The sequence below is a fragment of the Doryrhamphus excisus genome, chromosome 15, assembly GCF_030265055.1.
Source record: "Doryrhamphus excisus isolate RoL2022-K1 chromosome 15, RoL_Dexc_1.0, whole genome shotgun sequence".
Lineage (NCBI taxonomy): Eukaryota > Metazoa > Chordata > Actinopteri > Syngnathiformes > Syngnathidae > Doryrhamphus > Doryrhamphus excisus.
The window spans coordinates 13,399,701-13,418,978 of record NC_080480.1 but is presented as its reverse complement, the minus strand read 5'-3'; the positions used below and the strand labels follow the sequence as shown (position 1 = coordinate 13,418,978).

The 19,278-nt window shown below is 41.0% G+C and overlaps 2 protein-coding genes across 5 annotated transcripts in view; one reads left to right on the top strand and one right to left on the bottom strand.

Moving 5' to 3' along the window:
* Window positions 1-19,278, bottom strand: part of col5a3a (collagen, type V, alpha 3a) — a 168,148-nt gene that overhangs the window by 80,729 nt on the left and 68,141 nt on the right. The window contains exons 1-3 of one of the 3 annotated variants that reach the window (XM_058050243.1): window positions 14,027-14,140; window positions 8,268-8,319; window positions 649-735 (exon numbers count right to left, since the gene is read on the bottom strand). The gene's annotated coding sequence lies outside the window, so the exon portion shown is untranslated. Of the gene's footprint in view, window positions 1-648; window positions 736-8,267; window positions 8,320-14,026; window positions 14,141-19,278 lie in introns of those variants that run through there. The other 2 variants (XM_058050242.1, XM_058050244.1) reach the window with 2 other exon arrangements.
* Window positions 407-11,065, top strand: rdh8a (retinol dehydrogenase 8a). 2 transcript variants are annotated; one of them, XM_058050296.1, is made up of 7 exons: window positions 407-766; window positions 858-939; window positions 3,818-3,979; window positions 5,715-5,894; window positions 6,235-6,328; window positions 7,249-7,432; window positions 7,509-11,065. In XM_058050296.1, exons 3-7 carry the CDS (start codon window positions 3,829-3,831, stop codon window positions 7,734-7,736), a joined length of 837 nt encoding a protein of 278 aa, XP_057906279.1. In that variant the 5' UTR covers window positions 407-766; window positions 858-939; window positions 3,818-3,828; the 3' UTR covers window positions 7,737-11,065. The 2 variants fall into 2 exon arrangements, with proteins under 2 accessions (XP_057906279.1, XP_057906278.1); XM_058050295.1 differs by lacking the exon at window positions 858-939 and having other exon boundaries at window positions 408-766.

Here is a 19,278-nt window from a genome sequence, read left to right as displayed (position 1 = left end):
TATTTAATTAATGATATATATACACCAATGCTTTTATCAAGCCTGGGCTGTGCTACACCTTTTTACCATTAGATGGCAGCACATGCCAAGGTATTTAGTGACTGCGAGTTATTCAACACAAGTTAGTTGAATAGTGTAAAAAATAGGTACAGTTTGGCAGGTAAGTTGAATATTTTATCATTTTTATGGAACTAATTAACATCTAAAGAGCTTTAATTAAGTTTTTGTTCATATTAAAGAATAAATATTCATAAGTGGGTATTGAAAGTGTATTTGTAGCAAACCGGAAGTGTTAGCTACAAACAAAAACAAAGTGTCAACACTGTAAAAAAAAAAAAAAAAGAAAAAGTGTGTTACATTGTGTCCAGCTTGGTAATCACATAAGCACTGCCCCCCTCGGTAGCGCGCACGTACGCACACGCACGCCCTCACACGCTACTTTTGCTTAAAGGATTTAAGTTTATTTAATAAGTTTAAAAGTGGGAAAAAAACAGGAAGGGGGGGCCGTACGCGATCATCTGCTGGGAGCATGTGACCGCATTAGACGCTCACATGGCCGCAGTGGTGATCCGCTTTTAGTCCGCAGCCCGAGCAGCGGAGCATCCGGAGGAGCCGAGGAGCGCAGCGAGTCTTTGCACGGCGTCTTACCCCGCACTCATCATGGCGAACGGCGGCCAGAAAGTCGTGCTGATCACCGGCTGCTCCTCCGGCATCGGCCTGCGGATCGCCGTCACGCTGGCCAAAGATGAGAAGAAGCGTTACCATGGTAAAGTTTTCGACATTTTTCCCCCCCTTTTCTCAGAAGGCTTTAGTGGGAAAACTAGTCCGTGTTGACTTTTTTTTTTTTGGTCCCCCAGCGGAGCTGCGCCGTGGCACCGATCCTCCTTTTACGCACTTTAACTCCCGAACGTCCTGACGCGGCTAAAGCTCACTGATATGGTATCCATATCCCTTTTTTTGGGTTGGGAATCAGTCACCCTCCTCCTCCCCTGTTTTGTGTTGTGTTTGAAGCATTATCATGAGAAAGCCCAGTTTCCAAAAAGGGGGGGGGGGGGGTTCAGGCCACCATCATAAAAGGAGCCTTGTCACTTCTCTTTCAAGTGACTTCTCCGGCACAAAGACCCCCTTTTATCGCTCACTATTGTGTGTGGACCGCCTGCTCCGGGTTTAGTGCCGTGTCTAATGGGCCTGCAGTCCCCCAGACCCTTCAACCACTGCTGAAAGAGGGAGGGGGACAAAGTTTGAGACCTGTACAAGCAGAGAGTTCACTCCAAAGCAGGGGACCCCCCCTGTTTGAAGTCTTCATTGGAGGCGATGGTGGGCTCGTCTCTTGTTGACTTTGGAGGTGAGGCGTCAAGCGTTCATACTTGTCGGGCCTTGACGTCTCTTCATTAAAGTGGAGACTGTGGGCAATGATGATGTCATGGCATTGGCCAAGATCGGAGCTCCGATAAGATAAGATAATATAATTCTTGATTGACTGTAGGCAGTCAATTGTACGACATAATTCTGTGATGTCAATCACCAAAAGACCAAGGCCCTTGTAGTAGGTCCCTTAAAAACATACTGTCACTCCTGTCATTAATGTATTGGCTAGCGTTTTATGCAGTAGCTCCTTTTGTTCGATTCCATTTCCATTGTTTGACCAGCATTGTTGCAGTATAGGTCCTAAAAAACAACAGCGTGCACCTGTCACATAGAGGCTCTTGGACTAGATTTGTTGTGTTGCATCCTAAAAACAGTGCATTATTATTTTATGATGCCATAGCTTTGTTTGTAATTAAAAAAATATATATATATGTATTTTACTATATGTATATATGTATCTTATATGTATTTTTAACTTTTATATGTATTTTTATGACTAATTGTTTCAAACAGGAACAATACAGATAAGCTCTGTTGTGGTCACTTATAATAATAATAATAATAATAATAAATTATAATACATTTTATTTGTATAGCGCTTTTCCGAGTACTCAAAGACGCTTTACAGTACATAAAAAGAAATAAAAATAGAGTTGAATAAAAAGTAAAAGATGCATTAAAATACAATATCCATACTTTCATTCAGAGCTAGCAGTCGGGTATAAAAAGTTAGACGCTGCATGGCACGCAGACCTCACTAGCTAGGAGACCAGGGTTCAATTCCACCCTCGGCCATCTCTGTGTGGAGTTTGCATGTTCTCCCTGTGCATGCGTGGGTTTTCTCCGGGTACTCCGGTTTCCTCCCACATTCCAAAAACATGCTAGGTTAATTGGCGACTCCAAATTGTCCATAGGTATGAATGTGAGTGTGAATGGTTGTTTGTCTATATGTGCCCTGTGATTGGCTGGCCACCAGTCCAGGGTGTATACCGCCTCTTGCCCGAAGACAGCTGGGATAGGCTCCAGCACCACCCGCGACCCTCGTGAGGAAAAGCGGTAGAAAATTAATGAATGAATGTTTCTAACCGGACCAATACAGATAAGCTCTGTTGTGGTCACTTATAATAATAATAAATAATAATACATTTTATTTGTATATCACTTTTCAGAGTACTGAAAGACGTTTTACAGTAGATAAAAATAGAGTTGAATAAAAACAGAGTAAAAGATGCATTAAAATACAATATCCATACATTCATTCAGAGCTAAAACAGTTAGACATTAAAAACGGAATTAAACAGGTGGGTTTTGAGTTGTTTTTTGACCAAGGGAAGGTCAGGGCAAGCACGGAGTGAATGGGGCAAAAAGTTCCAGAGGGTGGGGGGCAGCAATGGAGAAGTCTCTGTCTCCCCGGGTTCGGTTATCAATCACATACCAACGCTACAACGCTGGGTTTGATGTCTTTTTGACAGGTAGGTATTATAATTGTGCAACATTTCTGAAGGAATTATAATTACTAGTTATATAAACTCTACCCTCAGCGAGGTCATGGATGAATACAGTACATTAGTCTTATTATGTATAATTATATTCAACCAAAAATGTTGCTAAGGTAACACTATTATCCAATGTATTTTTGTAGTACCACATCCATGGTTCCCTAGGGTGCCGTTTTTCCACACCGTAACCTTGAGCCTACAAGCAATGGAGGTGACCCAATCTTTTTTTAAGAACCTTTGGGGAAAGCAGATTAAATATTGCATGAGTTCCTAAGCCCAGAAAGACTAGTGTTGTGCACAGAATGCTCTGTGGTTCCTTCAAGAATGTTCGAGCGACCCAACAGTGAGGAGAACAATGGCTCTCTTGTTCGCTCCTTCACCCAGACTTGCAAACGGTTAGCCGTAATGCAGAAGGCTTCGTTATTGTATAATAGTACACACTGGCTTTAACAGCTATGGCTGTAGGCGACCTCTTAATGTTTCGTTTTGCGGTATCAAGTATCAGTTAGTATCATTACTCAAGAGCGACTGGTTTGTTTACCTCGGATTGGGTTAGCACTGTGACATTGTGTATGATAACGACACTTAACGCCGTCGCTAATCACTTTTGTGGGCTAATGTGACCCCGGCGGTTAAAGTTCAAACGGAATCAGCTCTGTGGCCTGTGAGGTGTGGCTGTCGCAGGAACTTTGACCTGCATGGCTGGCTGACTTTGAGACTACTTTTAGTGTGTGTATGTTGAGGAAGTCACATGACGGTGGCCTCTCGGATCAAAGTGTCAGTGGTTTTGTTGGTCAGTCGGGTTTGAACTACGTTGAACATTAGCTAGATCAGCATCAGAAAATGAAGACGATAAAGCGGACATTTGAGAGGGATTCATTGAACTATATGTATATTATTATAATATGCAGCTAGAGTCTAAATAACTTTTTTCTGTGTCCTCTCCTTAGTCATTGCGACCATGCGGGATCTGAAAAAGAAGACCAAGCTAGTGGAGGCGGCGGGTGACACATACGGGAAGAACCTGGTGTTGCTACCGCTCGATGTGTGCAGCGACGAGTCAGTCAAGCAGTGCATCGACAACATTAAGGACCGCCATATTGATATCTTGAGTGAGTGGAGGAGGCTCGCATTGCATAGCATGCATGAGCTACCTATAATATACTACAGCGCATCCATGCATATCTGCAATTCAGCAGTCATACCTCATACATTTTTGGTCCATAAATCATTTATTTTTCCCACCAAAATAATAATACTAAGTCGGTCATGATTTATAAATAGCAGTATGTGATAATGTACAGCATACATGTACCACAACTTTGTTTATGTCTTTATAATAATGTTTCTTCGGGAAGCATTGAGATTTCGCACTTGGCCTGCCCGCCATTGAACACACCATAGTTGCTGTGAGATGCAAAAGTAAAGCTTCCATGTAACTTCTACATCATGACTATGATTCCATCTGTTTATCAACCGCTTATCCTCACAAGGTGCTGGAGCCTATCCCAGCTGTCCTCGGGCGAGAGGCCGGGGTACACCCTGGACTGGTCGCCAGCCAATCTCAGGGCACATATAGACAAACAACCATTCACACTCAAATTCATACCTAGTCGCTAATTAACCTAGCATGTTTTTGGAATGTGGTAGGAAACCCACGCATGCACGGGGAGAACATGTAAACGCCACACATAGATGGCCAAAAGTGGAATTGAACTCGGGTCTCCTAGCTGTGTGGCCTGCGTGCTAACCACTTGACCACTGTGCAACCTCCACATGTTATACTTTAAAATGTGTTTAATAAGTGTGTGAGGCGTATTAAAATTAGTAATCACAACAATGGTTAGCACGCAGACCAGGGTTCAATTCCACCCTCGGCCATCTCTGTGTGGAGTTTGCATGTTCTCCCCGTGCATGCGTGGGTTTTCTCCGGGTACTCCGGTTTCCTCCCACATTCCAAAAACATGCTAGGTTAATTAGTGACTCCAAATTGTCCATAGGTATGAATGTGAGTGTGAATGGTTGTTTGTCTATATGTGCCCTGTGATTGGCTGGCGACCAGTCCAGGGTGTACCCCGCCTCTTGCCCGAAGACAGCTGGGATAGGCTCCAGCACCCCCTGCGACCCTCGTGAGGAAAAAGCGGTAGAAAATGAATGAATGAATAATCACAACAATCACTCTTGTTGCAAATGTTGATCCAAAAGCAGAGGAGAACATCAACATGAAGCTAGCGGGAGTGTGAAATTGACATATTTATGTATGTACGTTTCAATTACTAACAAGTAGTCCTGAAATGTAATCAAAAGACATGCAGACATGGCATCTGTAAAGCAGAAGTTGCAGACGACAGTGAGCTAGATGGGAGTATTTATCGTATTAAATTGTAATATATATATAATTTAAAGTAACTATCATTATTTATTTGTGGGAAAATGACAAAACAATACACAGTTTAATGCACTGTTCAAATAAAGCCCCCCCCCCCTCCCCAATGATTGCCTGGTACTGTACACACGTGAATAATAATCACCCACAGTAAGCATTAATAAGCATTGTGTGCTTGTGTCATACTAAAGCTTGACTAAATATAAATTCTTTTTGGGGTCAAGTGTTGGGACTTAAGTCTGTATAAAGGTTTTGTTTAAAAACCCTACTTGCATCTTGTTCAAAGTCCTACCCCCTTTCACCTAATTACTCAAGGAGACCTCTTGCCAAAGCCTGATATTGCATCACACTTTTCTGGTGCGTTTGTTGTTGTTGTTGTCCCACACTGACCTCTGGTGGCAGCATAGAGTAAAGCCACAGGCTCAAATACTCTGTTTAATAATAATAATTGTCTCTCTCAGTTAACAACGCAGGTGTGGGCTTGCTGGGCCCCGTGGAGAGCATCAGCATAGACGAGATGAAGCGGGTTTTCGAGACCAACTTCTTCGGAGTCGTGCGATTGATTAAAGAGGTGATGCCCGACATGAAGACGAGGCGATCCGGACACATTGTGGTCATGAGCAGCGTCATGGGGCTTCAGGGTAGGATGCCATTGCCGGAAAATGTACTCAGCGATTCTGTGTTACTCGCTTCCAATAAGGGGTGCTATCTGGGGATTGCTATGATATGCTGTGATGCATTTACAATTCATTTTTGGCTTGGTGACAACACCACTTCGCACTTACACACAATTTGTAAGGAACTTTTCCAAAATAATCTGTTCCAGGGTCAAACTGTTGTCCCATAAAAGTAATATTTTGACATATTTTATTGTCATGCAAGTGTAAAAAGGAGTCAACAAGAAAAAACACTGTGTTAACTTGACAAAGCGAAAGTGTAATGATTCACTAAACAGTGTAATGTCATTTTTTCCTGCACCAGGAGTGGTGTTCAATGACGTTTATGCCGCCTCCAAGTTTGCCATGGAGGGCTTCTGTGAGAGCATGGCAGTGCAGCTCATGAAGTTCAATGTCAGGTAATGATACAAGATACAAGATACATCATTGAGAAATTGATTGTTGATACTACAGCTACTGTCATCTTGTAGAGCAAGGGGTGACCATTAAGTCGCTTCGGACGAGAGAGCGGGTTACACCCTGGACTGGTGGCCAGCCAATCACAGGGCACATATAGACAAACAACCATTCACACTCACATTCATACCTATGGACAATTTGGAGTCGCCAATTAACCTAGCATGTTTTTGGAATGTGGGAGGAAACCGGAGTACCCGGAGAAAACCCACACAACATGCAAACTCTACACAGAGATGGCCGAGGGTGGAATCGAACTCGGGTCTCCTACCTGTGAAGCCCGCGATGCAGCCTCTTAAACTATTATTTCATGAGGAATTAGAAAATATACTCGTTGCTGAAACATTTTTACTATATGGCCTTGACTTTGGCTGCATTGTTTTTTGCATGATCATTTTCATGTATTGAACCTGGGTTCAATTCCACCCTCGGCCATCTTTGTGCGGAGTTTGCATGTTCTCCCCGTGCATGCGTGGGTTTTCTCCGGGTACTCTGGTTTCCTCCCACATTCCAAAAACATGCTAGGTTAATTGGCGACTCCAAATTGTCCATAGGTATGAATGTGAGTGTGAATGGTTGTTTGTCTATATGTGCCCTGTGATTGGCTGGCAACCAGTCCAGTGTGTACTCCGCCTTTTGCTCGAAGACAGCTGGGATAGGCTCCAGCACCCCCCACGACCCTCGTGAGGAAAAGCGGTAGAAAATGAATGAATAATATTAATAATAATATTATATAACAATATTATTCATATCAATTAATTTAATTAATATTGTATTATTATTATTATTATTATATTAATATACATTATTAATAGCAATATTAAATAATATTGAATTTTGAAGTATCCGGGCTTTCTTTCAGGTTGTCAATGATTGAGCCTGGCCCGGTGCACACAGAGTTTGAGACAAAGATGATGGAGGACGTGGCAAAAATGGAGTATCCGGGAGTGGACGCTGACACGGTTCGTTATTTTAAGGACGTTTACCTGCCGTCATCGATAGACATTTTTGAAGCCATGGGTCAGACGCCGGAGGACATAGCCAAAGTAAGTAAGCATCTTCTTTTGATTGTTAGCGATGCAAAACTTGAACTTTTCGATGTTGCTTCTCGTGTCTTTCCAGTGCACTAAAAAGGTTATCGAGTCGAGCAGCCCTCGTTTCAGGAATCTGACCAACAGCCTGTACACTCCCATCGTGGCCTTAAAGTATGCCGACGAGACGGGCGGCCTGTCGGTCAACACCTTCTACAACCTGCTCTTTAATTTGGGACCTCTCATGCACATCACCATGAGCATCCTCAAGTGCCTGACGTGCAGCTGCCTGCGTCGACGCACTGTATCGCCTAATTAACCTGTCCCCCCCTGGTCTCCCCCCAAACCACCTCCTCCAGGAACCAGTAATTACTCCTAAGGAGGCACCTTCTCCATTGACAACATCCAACAGTGTACAGTTCATGCACAGATACAGAAATATATTTAATTTGAAAAAAAAGGACAGCAGTGCAGTTTGGCATGAACTTTAGGAAACGCACAAATGTCCCCACAAAGGACACACAGGAAAGCACAACTCAAAGAGAGTGATGCAAAAATAATAATATTAAAAGACATAATTGTCGAACATTGTCTTCCACATCAGGAAGAGTAAATCTTATTATCTATTATCACCTTTGTTGTCATAACTGCTGTTCAAATGTTTAATTTTTAATCTTTTTGATCATTTTTGTTGCTTCTCGAGGCTTCTTAAGGGTAGGCCATATATCCTCTTATTTGTTAGACTGAATTTTTAAATAAATTCCAATCTGATTTACCATATTAAAGTGATCCATTTTTTGCGGTAGAGCAGTTGATGCGGTGGAGAGTGGATGCGATGCGTCTTACTCACCGATAGATGGCAGTATTTCTCAGCCTTTTTCGCCACTCCGTTGAACTCATTCCTTTAAAAAAATAAGAAATAGAGTTAATTTTTTAAAATAATGACTAATAATAGTAGAAACATGATTTTTTTTTTACAAATGACGCAGACAGTTAACACAGTTTATGATAATGATAAAACAAAAAATAAAATAAAAACAATTGAAAAAAATAATTAAAACACTCCAGTAAACTGAAAATGTAAATATTACATGAGAAACAATAACAATAAAACATATATTAAACTAATCAATCAAGATAAGAAAAAATATAATATACAGACGAGGGTAAATAACAGGTAAATTCAGTATTTTCATGGTCAGGTGTTCAATGTTCAAGTTTATTAAATTGATTGGATTTGCAGTAACCTAAATAAATAATTTAAATTATTGTAAGTATCGAGACGTTGAAAGGTGACATATTGAAATAAACTATGATATAAATAGTGCCTTGATAAAACACTTTAATGTGACAGGTGCATAAATGTTAAGTTTTCGGCGACGAGGCCTCACGCAGAGTGAAGTGTTTGCATTTGCATGTTCGTCCGTGTGCCCATTAGCATGCGTGTGTGTGTGTGTGTATGTGTGTGTGTGAATACATTTTATGTGCACAACTATGGGCCAAGTTAGTGATCTGTTGATGGATATAAAGAGGTCATGGCCTGCTACCCATCAAAAAACCCTCCCTTGCGCCCCCCGCCCTTCTCGTGCATACACCCCGCTTTGTGCCGTGTGAGAGAATGTGACCTGGTTCCCATCCCCGAGGAGGGGCGAGCCCTAATGACGGCCTCCTCAGACGCATTGCCGAGGCCCCAGAACTCCCTCCAGCAGCTGGCTCCCCCCCCCTATTTTGAGACCGTCAGACAAGGAATTTGGACTTTTTGTTTTGTCTGCGACATCCGGTAGCACCTTTCCAGGTCTCACCGTGGTCCCCACGGTTGGGACGACAATGCAACTGGTTGCAGACGTGTTGTTTGCGAGCTCCTCTGCTCTGCGTATGTGTCTTCATCAGAGGCGACAGCTCCCCACAATGGAACAAAGACGCTGTCAATCACAATCAAATGGGTGTGTATGGGGGGTAGGACTAAGTTGGGGGAGGAGTCTCGTTTGTTCTGAATGTTCCGACGTGCCAAGACCCAATGTTGGGACGCTGGAGTCTAAGGGCAGAATCCAGGGGGAAAAAAAGGGTGGGAGCGGGGTGTCGAATTTGGGAAAATTTGGGTTCCTGAATGGAAGACCTGTTTACTAATTGAATGAACACGGGACTTGGAGAGAAGTCTCATTGAACCAGGGCGCTCATCAAACCATTGTTTCACAATCAAGGGCCTAATTGCAGCATAATGAGGGCAGCATGTCATGTTGAGGTCTCCGTTTTATTGTCACCCTGTCACATGTTTACTCACTGAGATGCATGTGAACCACACTTAATAAATATTTATCTACGGCATTCCAAAAGAATATTTCATTTACATGCAATTGGCTATGTCTGACTCTCTTTGTGTTGCGACTTAATCCACTTTCTAGCATCCTCATTTTCCCCCCATTGTCACAATATAGGAGAAGCGCACTTTGATTCTAATTCCGAGAGTGATGAGATAGCCCTAAGAACAAAGGTCAGGAAATTGTGAGAACTAGGTTTGGATAAGTTGGCCTCCCGGACGAGGCAAAGAAAAGGCTCGGAATTCTCCGGGATGCAGGCATTAAGAGGAGCTGCTGTCTAGACAGAGTGCTTCACCCTGATCCCAGGTCAGCAGTTTTTTGTTTTTTTTTTATTGCAAATTCAGTTTTAGCTTGCAAGCACAGAGAAAGCTTCATATCACAATTGCATGGGATTGGACACAGCCGCTCGGGAGTGATTAATATGCAGCTTGTTTGCATGACAATTTAGTACAGGGGACTCAAACACGCGGCCCGCGGGCCAAATGTGGCACATGGGAGACTAGTTTGAGGCCCCCGCCTTGATATGAACGTTTAATGTTAGTGCGGCCCACGCACGTTTGATATGGATGCTGTATGATGTATCATGTACCCAGAAAAAATTATTACGTTTAATTAATGTTCATGTTAAAGGTTAAATAACTGTTAATAGTTATCCTCCTTATCCGTGTGGAAGTGGTAAGTTTTTGGCTATTTAAGTTTAAAGGAAATAACTTGAAGGCTACCGTTTAGGTCGCTAGCTCTCTAGTTTGCGAGTTAGCATGTGTCTGAAGACCCTGCAGTTGCGCAATGTGTTGTTAATCAGGGGTCGCAAACACACGGCGTGGGACACTAGTTTGAGGCCCCCGCCTTGATATGAAAGTTTAATGTTAGTGCGGCCTGCACAAGTTTGATATGGATGCTGTATGATGTATCATGTACCCAGAAAAAATTATTACGTTTGATTAATGTTCATGTTAAAGGTTAAATAACTGTTAATAGTTATCCTCCTTATCCGTGTGGAAGTGGTAAGTTTTTGGCTATTTAAGTTTAAAGGAAATAACTTGAAGGCTACCGTTTAGGTCGCTAGCTCTCTAGTTTGCGAGTTAGCATGTGTCTGAAGACCCTGCAGTTGCGCAATGTGTTGTTAATCAGGGGTCGCAAACACACGGCGTGGGACACTAGTTTGAGGCCCCCGCCTTGATATGAAAGTTTAATGTTAGTGCGGCCTGCACAAGTTTGATATGGATGCTGTATGATGTATCATGTACCCAGAAAAAATTATTACGTTTGATTAATGTTCATGTTAAAGGTTAAATAACTGTTAATAGTTATCCTCCTTATCCGTGTGGAAGTGGTAAGTTTTTGGCTATTTAAGTTTAAAGGAAATAACTTGAAGGCTACCGTTTAGGTCGCTAGCTCTCGAGTTTGCGAGTTAGCATGTGTCTCAAGACCCTGCAGTTGCGCAATATGTTGTAAATAAAAAAAGTATAAATGTGACTATAGTCGTGTTTTGTCATGTCTACAGGGCTCTAATAATGCTTTGTTAATTTTAATCTGAAAAAAATAATTTGTCTACCCACCAACTATATGTGGTTTCTTAAGTTTTTATTATTTGCCGTTTTATTATTATTATTATTATAATAATATTTACTTATTACTGATTGATTTTCTTTTTTCTTGATTTGTTTATTTATTTTTCATCTTATTTTGTGTAGAAAAATAAGATATTTGACAACAGTGGAATGTTTTATCAGAGCTTTTCTTGTAGAAAATCGGAACCAAAGCAAAGTTTATTCATTTTTCGTAGTTTTTTTTTGAAAACCTGATGCGGCCCAGTCTCACCCAGACCCGAGTTCCAGTGGCCCCCAGGTAAATTGAGTTTGAGACCCCTGATTTAGTACAAACGCAGCTGAGTGAGGAGGCCAAGTGGCTGTACCGTGCTGGTTTAAAGCAACAGAAGCGGTGTGGAGAAACAAACACTACGTTTATGCGTCCATTTTTACACATTGACCTCTCGCAGACCCAACGTGGGCCACTTGTTTATTCATACCGGGCGTTAGGCAGTCATTATCTGTGATTCTGAGGAGACCTTCTTGATCACAAAGGCTGGTCAAGATCATTTGGACCATAAATGAAAAGAGTCTCAGCTTAAGCGTATTGTTCCGTATAGACACAAACACCATGACGTGATTAGCTTGGTTTTAAAACGTAAACAATCCAAGAGCCCAGTGGCTGTGATTATCAGTGCTGGAATTCCCGAAAAAGAGGATGATGGGTAATTCTATAAGGCTGAGAAACAAATGTCATCCGATGCCGCAGTAACATGATCGTGCACTTTTATTGTCAGACAATGACGTAATATCGGTGTAATATTGCACAATAGATGTTTGATGTGTAACAAACCGGTGCTGACAAAACCGGAAACTCCTGTTGGATATAAAGGCAGACGATGAAAAACACGCAAACGTATAACACGCATCTTGTTTTGATTTGCAGAAAAATACTATTGTTTATGGTTTGAAGATTGAAAAGAAGCTTCAAGGAATGAAAATGTTATGTGGCTGTGGTTGCACATACTGTACTTCACAGGAAAGAGTATATGAGTATTGTGATTTGTGGTTTACACTGGTGTTTGTATATATGCAGTAACCACTAATATAGGCTACATACCAGGAAAACTACAGTAATCATGCTTACCATCTAGTCCAATTCAAATATGACTATGGGATTCATTATAAAACATGGTAGCTGAAATGACGTCAAGGATGTTAGTGCTACTGCCAGCTTCAGTCGTGAAAAAATATATATTACAATATATTTTACATTATCAAAATTATTTTTAAAAAAATACATTGAATTTCCCACAGCTAGGTGACCCGAGTTCTATTCTACCCTTGGTCATCTCTGTGTGGAGTTTCTGTAGACTAAAAGTGGCCCCCAAGGCCGCACTTTGGACACCCATGCATTGGCTAGTAAAGGATAGTAAATGTTATGTCCTGAGATTGAAATGGTCTGTGAGTGATCATTTGCTAAACCACCATGTTGCCTTTATGAATTACTCAGGCATGCAACCGACTATCTTTTGAATATTGCATACTTTTTCCAGCTGGGTGAACATTAATAAGCTGTTTCAGTGACACTAAATTATGACATATTTAATAGTAAGGGGCTGAATAGAAAGCTTGTTTATATTGGTATTCACTTTAGATTACAGTGTATGAACAGTATGCATGTACTATTCCACTTTTTTAGCCATTTGTCAGTGTGCCATTCTTCAAACGTCTGATTGGCTGAGAAGGCTGGGATTATGGATGGAGAAATGTATGGATGGTAGTCTGACTCTGAAGGCCTTATAGAGCGGGTTTGAGTGGGTTTTCTCCGGGTAATCCGGTTTCCTCCCACATTCCAAAAAAAACATGCTAGGTTAATTGGCAACTCCAAATTGTCCATAGGTATGAATGTGAGTGTGAATGGTTGTTTGTCTATATGTGCCCTGTGATTGGCTGGCCACCAGTCCAGGGTGTACCCCGCCTCTTGCACGAAGACAGCTGGGATAGGCTCCAGCACCCCCGTGACCCTCATGAAGATAAGCGGTAGAAAATGAATGAATGGTTGAAAAACAAGGCTGCCTTCAGGCATGGGGCACTTTCTGAGTGAACCAGAGGGGGCGCCAAAAATATAATTTAAATATATATATATATATATATATATATATATATATATATATATACACACACACAGTATACAGCACTTGTGACATAGTTAATGTGGAAAAACTGCAACTTTTATTACATTCATAGTCCATCCATTCATTTCCTGTACCGCTTATACTCACTGGGGGAGGTATGCTGGAGCCTATCCCAGCCGACTTCAGGCAAGAGGCAGGGTACTTCCTGGATGGTCGCGAGCCAATCACAGACCCTTTCATTCTGTTTAGTTAAAAGACTGCTTAAAGGTAAAGAATGGCTTCTTTTTACGCTCACAAGTCAAAATATTACTCAAAAATGTGACTGTACAGCTAATTTTATGATGACAGACTACTGTAGTTCAAATTACATTACTTTGAGTCCTAACCCCGGGCTGATACTGGATTCATTGTGGCTCCATCTCAGCTGCCGGAAGCATTCCGTAAGATTAAAATGCCTCTTGTAGGCTCACACCAACTCCATGTGGTGCAACTCCGGCTGCAGCGGCCGTACAGGAAAAGGAAAGAATCCTATCCGGTTCTAATTGTTTTTGTCGGGCGCCGAAGACGTCACAGACGCCGGAGCACTTTCTGGTCAATTTAATAATAATAAACTTTTGTACTTACTCATTGTATGAAGTCAAAAGGCACACAAAAAACACCGCAGCTGTACCGGCAAACACGATTGATTGTTTACAAGAACTTCCTGTATACGGCTCGGTTATCGCGTGAACATATGCTCTCGCGAGAACAGTCTGAGCCGACACTCGCCGCAGTGCCTACCTGGCACGGTTTCATATTGCGCGCGCAACCGTTAATTACATGACGTCTTTGAACGCCACCCCTCATTGCTCATAATAACACGGTTTAAAGTGTGATTCCGATGTTATGCTACTACTAAAGTGAAGAAGTGTTTGACATAGACTTTTAGACTTGTGGGATATATTTTAGCTTGATTGACATATTTAGTTTATTTGGCGCCTTGAATCCATACTAATATAGATAATCCTATCTAGTAGGAGTCTGGCTTGAATGACGCCCATAGTTAGAACCACTACTGATCCAATACTGTTATAAATTAAATACAGTCAAAATGGGCATATTTCAGAAATTATTGCCAATGATGGTTAGTCATGATTACTTAAAAAAACTGTGATTAATCTGATTTTTAAAAAGTGTTGTGAAATCCAATCTAATTAGCAGACCTTTAAGGTTACACTGTACTTGTCAGCACCCCCAGGCCCCTCAAACACCTGTTCCCCCATTACCCTCCTAAAGTTCTTCTCTGCTCTATCAACACCCACCTCCCTCCAGATGCTTCAAATCTCCTGCAAAGACCCAAGAGTTGAACACCACACCTGGGCTGAAGGGGCCCCACGCAGTCTCAATACAAACTCAAAACTGGCCCTCTATCCTTCAGAAAGGATGGCCGCCTGCTTTTACATTTAATTGTATGCCTTAAAGCAGGGGTCTCAAACTCAATTTACTTGGGGGCCACTGGAGCTAGGGTCTGGGTGAGACTGGGCCGCATCAGGTTTTCCAAAAAAAAACAACAAAAAAACGCTTTTATTAAAAACAGAAAAATGAAAAAACTTGCTTTGGTTCCAATTTTCTACAAGAAAAGCTCTGATAAAACATTCCACTGTTCTCAAATATCTTAATTTTTATTTTTCGACAAAAAATAAGATGAAAAATAAATAAAGAAAATCAACAATAAAGAAAATCAATCAATCAGTAATAAATAAATATAATAATTCTAATAATAATAACAAAACGGCAAATAATAAAAACTTAACAACATATAGTTTGTGGGTAGACAAATAATTTTTTCAGATTAAAATTAACAGTATTAACAGTTATTTAACCTTTAACATGAACATTAATCAAACGTAATAATATTTTTTGGGTACATGATACCATACAGCATCCATATCAAACTTGCGCGGGCCACACTAAACATTAAACTTTCATATCAAGGCGGGGGCCTAAACTAGTGTCCTGCGGGCCACATTTGGCCCGCGGCCCGCATGTTTGAGACCTCATGCCTTAAAGTGAAAAAATGTACAATATTAAATCAAACCTAAGTACAATGTTTTATGCATGCAGCTAGCATGCATATTTTGATCATGGCCTTCATTGGAGGCTGGATGAAGGGCATCTTTGTGTGCCGCGTCTATTGATTCACCGCCGCTGATTTTTTTTTCCACCCCCTCCTCCTCCTCCTCGTCCTCTTCCTCCTGCTGCTTTCCCTCATCAAAACAAAAGAATGCCTCCATCTATTGACCGTGAAAAGATGTTCGTCGATTTGTCCCCAGTGAAGAGACGTCTTTGTTGGTTATCTCCATTGGTGAGCCGCTTGCATTTGGCTCAGCCTAATCAGAACACAAACACTCCTCTGTCGTTTGGCCGCTCTCCCTCGCGGCCCTTATCTACCCAACCCCCCACCCCCACCAACACCAACACCACCATGTCTGTCTTTTTCACTACAGCAAATTACACTCTATTTTACTTATATGTTTCCTGTGGTGGATCTACTCTCCTCCAGTTTTTATTTATTTATTATCTATATATTTTTTAATCTCATCAGCTCATTAAGTTTTGTATGAACCTCTGTAAATTTGTTCTCAATCAGAAATCACTCCACACTCTTTATTGCTCTCTGGTTCTACCATATCTTACTTATATGTGTTAATAACTATAAAAGCAATCTTCACTTGCTAAATGTACTGCAAAAAAGGTCAGTAAGGATAATTCATAATGCCGCCTACAGAGAACATACTAACTCCTTATTTCTAAAATCACAAATACTTCAACTTGCTGATATAGTTCATCTTCAAACAGCTAAAATAATGCATAAGGCTAAAAATAACCAATTAGCTAAAAATGTCATCCAATACTTCTCTACAAGAGAGGAGAAATATGATCTCAGGGAAGAAGTACATTTGAAACACTTATATGCTAGGACTACGTTAAAAAGCCATAGCATTTCAGTATGTGGAATCAAACTATGGAATGGATTGAGTAAGACCCTCAAACAATGCACAACGATGAGTGAATTCAAGAAACAAAACAAGCAGTTGATGTTTGCTAAATACAAGGATGAAGAGTCTTGAACCAGTCATGATGTGCTATACATATCACTATATTGACACTTACTATGGTACCCATTATGTCATTGGATGGTCATATCACCTCGTACTTCGGTACGTGACAAAAAGAAAATTAAACTATGTTAGGAAAGCAGGAAGTGAACAAATGTAACAGTTACTGATTGTAAAAGTACCAGATGGAGGGGTAGGATTTAATAAGCTTTGCTTCTTCATACTCCTTTTGGACATGTGGAACTGTGAACTGATTATGTGATGCATTCAATTGTAATCTGATGCATGTTCAAATGAAATAAAACCATTACCATTACCTCTCCCTAGCCACAAGTCCGCACGGCTTTGCCAAAAGTGAACAGTCCGCAAGTTGTGACATAAGAAGGATATTTTTACTGTACCAAATGACAGCTTGAATCAATTTAAGATTGTTTGATCAAATTAAAAAAACACATCAAAAGAGTCCAACTGTGGATGGGCTCATTTTGCAGGAGAAATGATTAAGTGAGATGGAAAACATGCAGGCTGCACATGTTGCAAAGTGCGTTATTTGTAACTTTATATTCTATAAATAATAACAAAGCAATTCTTATTTACAGTTAAAAGTGCAAAAATACCTCCAGTGGAACAATTATATTCCGTATTATTGGCATGGTCCTTTTCTCCCACACCCATTTTCCCTGACCTGCTGCAGAATAGACTAACTGTGACATGTGCCAGGGGTCATGTCTGCTATGAGTACAGTGCAGGACCCCACTCATGATCACCCACTCCCCTGAACATAAGCCAGAAAAGAACAGAGTGATGTGTTTGGTCCGTGGTGGGAAAAGCGTCCCCTGGAATGTGACTTTGAGAGGACTGTGTGGGACTGGTAAGAGGGTCCTCGCTTTTCCGTCACAAGGCCTCGCCTCTTGTGGCTGTGGAAAGGTCGGAGGTCGCTTGAAAGGAGTACCCACACATAAAAACCTATGGCTGATGCAGGAGCCTTCGGGCGGTGGTGGAAACAACTGTCTACACATGCAGGGAAATATTTTCAAAACTGTCAGAGAAAGAGTTATGCATTTGGGGATTTAATACGCTATTCATGTGGAGAAGAATGATGTGATAGCAACAGCTGTCTTCTCAGGCATGCACAACAAGGTGCTCAAACATGAAGCCAAGAACGTGATAGCTGAAAAGTAGGAAGTGAGCTAATAACGCTCGTCTTGCTGGACCAGTCTTTGAAGCATTCCTGCACTTTTTTTTTTTCACCCTTCCAGGATTAAACCCTCGGTTTTCTGTTTCTGCTGACTCGGGTCTACTGTACTTTAAGTGTTTGTCGATACAATGACCACATCACTGCGAATGCTGTACCAAGCCATCGATCGCACAGTCCATCTTTCTCTCACTCGTTGGATGAACTCTTTTGGTTATGGGAGACTGCATGGGAATACCAGTTGCTATGAGTTTGGGTTATTGGTTGTGTTGTAGTGGTTCACATAGTCTAGGGTCGCATTGATTTAACAAATTACACATATAATTCTAAAAGTCCTAACCTGGAATTATTGTATCTGTAAAAGTGTCAACAGCAGACCACATCAAATAATGGTAATGGTAATGGTTTTATTTCATTTGAACATGCATCAGATTACAATTGAATGCATCACATAATCAGTTCACAGTTCCACATGTCCAAAAAGGAGTAGGAAGAAGCAAAGCTTATTAAATCCTACCCCTCCATCTAGTACTTTTACAATCAGTAACTGTTACATTTGTTCACTTCCTGCTTTCTTAATATACGTAGTTTAAGTTTTTATTTATTTTTAAAAAATTTTAATGTAATTTTTTTTAGACAAACAAACTTAAAACAAAATTAAAAAAAACAACAAAAATCTTTTTAAACTAAAAAAAAAGTGATTAGATAAATGCTAAATATAAAATTCTGAGGTTTTAAGGGGTACCTGTCCGCTATGTAGCCTCACTGGATACTGATTTAAGTACAGTATTATGATATAACAATACATATCTATCCATTTTCTATGCTGCTTACCCTTACTAGGGTCACAGGGGTATGCTAGAGCCTATCCCAGCTGACTTGGGGCAAGAGGCAGGGTACCAGGGGTTGGCCAAAATATTGCTAAATTCTATTAATTCCTTATTCTGTTTTTTTTTTAACTTATTTATAGTGGTTTTACAATTATTATTATACAAAAGTACTTAAAATGTATAGTACACAGATCATCCATTACACAGCAACAACGTCCTAATAAGAGTAATTTATATGGACAGATCTGACGTTACATTTGTTCACTTCCTGCTTTCCTAATATAGTTTAAGTTTTTTTTTTTCTTTTTTTTGTCACGTACTGAAGTACGAGGTGGTTAGCTCAAGCCTTGATGCCAGGTTGTATGCTAAGTTTCAATTAAATACTTTGGAAAGAACGGACGGGCCGTATATAAACACTTGGCGTGCCGGATGTGGCCCTCGGCCCGGAGTTTGTGCACCCCTGGTCTAGTCAGTGCCAGCTGGTATGGGACTAATTCTCACCTAAACTCAACCCCGTTTTAGGGTGTGGTCAGGGTCCAAACTACAAACTTGACTGATTCCATATTGAAGTGTAGTGAGGTGCTACAATTATATGAGTACTTTGAATCCAAAGCCATTACCGAGGGACACATGTTTCTGTGTTCACATCGGATGTAAGCATGGTTTCCTTCAAAAACCCATCAAATCGGTCTCTTGAGGAGTTGTCAAAGAAACATGGGAGACTATTTCCTCATCTTGACCTATTCCCCCGCT

Bases quoted from the DNA above. Each gene is read 5' to 3' on its own strand.
- rdh8a (XM_058050295.1), top strand. From the start codon at position 661: ATGGCGAACGGCGGCCAGAAAGTCGTGCTGATCACCGGCTGCTCCTCC. The intron at 767-3,817 runs GTAAAGTTTTCG...TCCTCTCCTTAG, and splicing joins TGAGAAGAAGCGTTACCATG to TCATTGCGACCATGCGGGAT. The intron at 5,895-6,234 runs GTAGGATGCCAT...TTCCTGCACCAG, and splicing joins CAGCGTCATGGGGCTTCAGG to GAGTGGTGTTCAATGACGTT.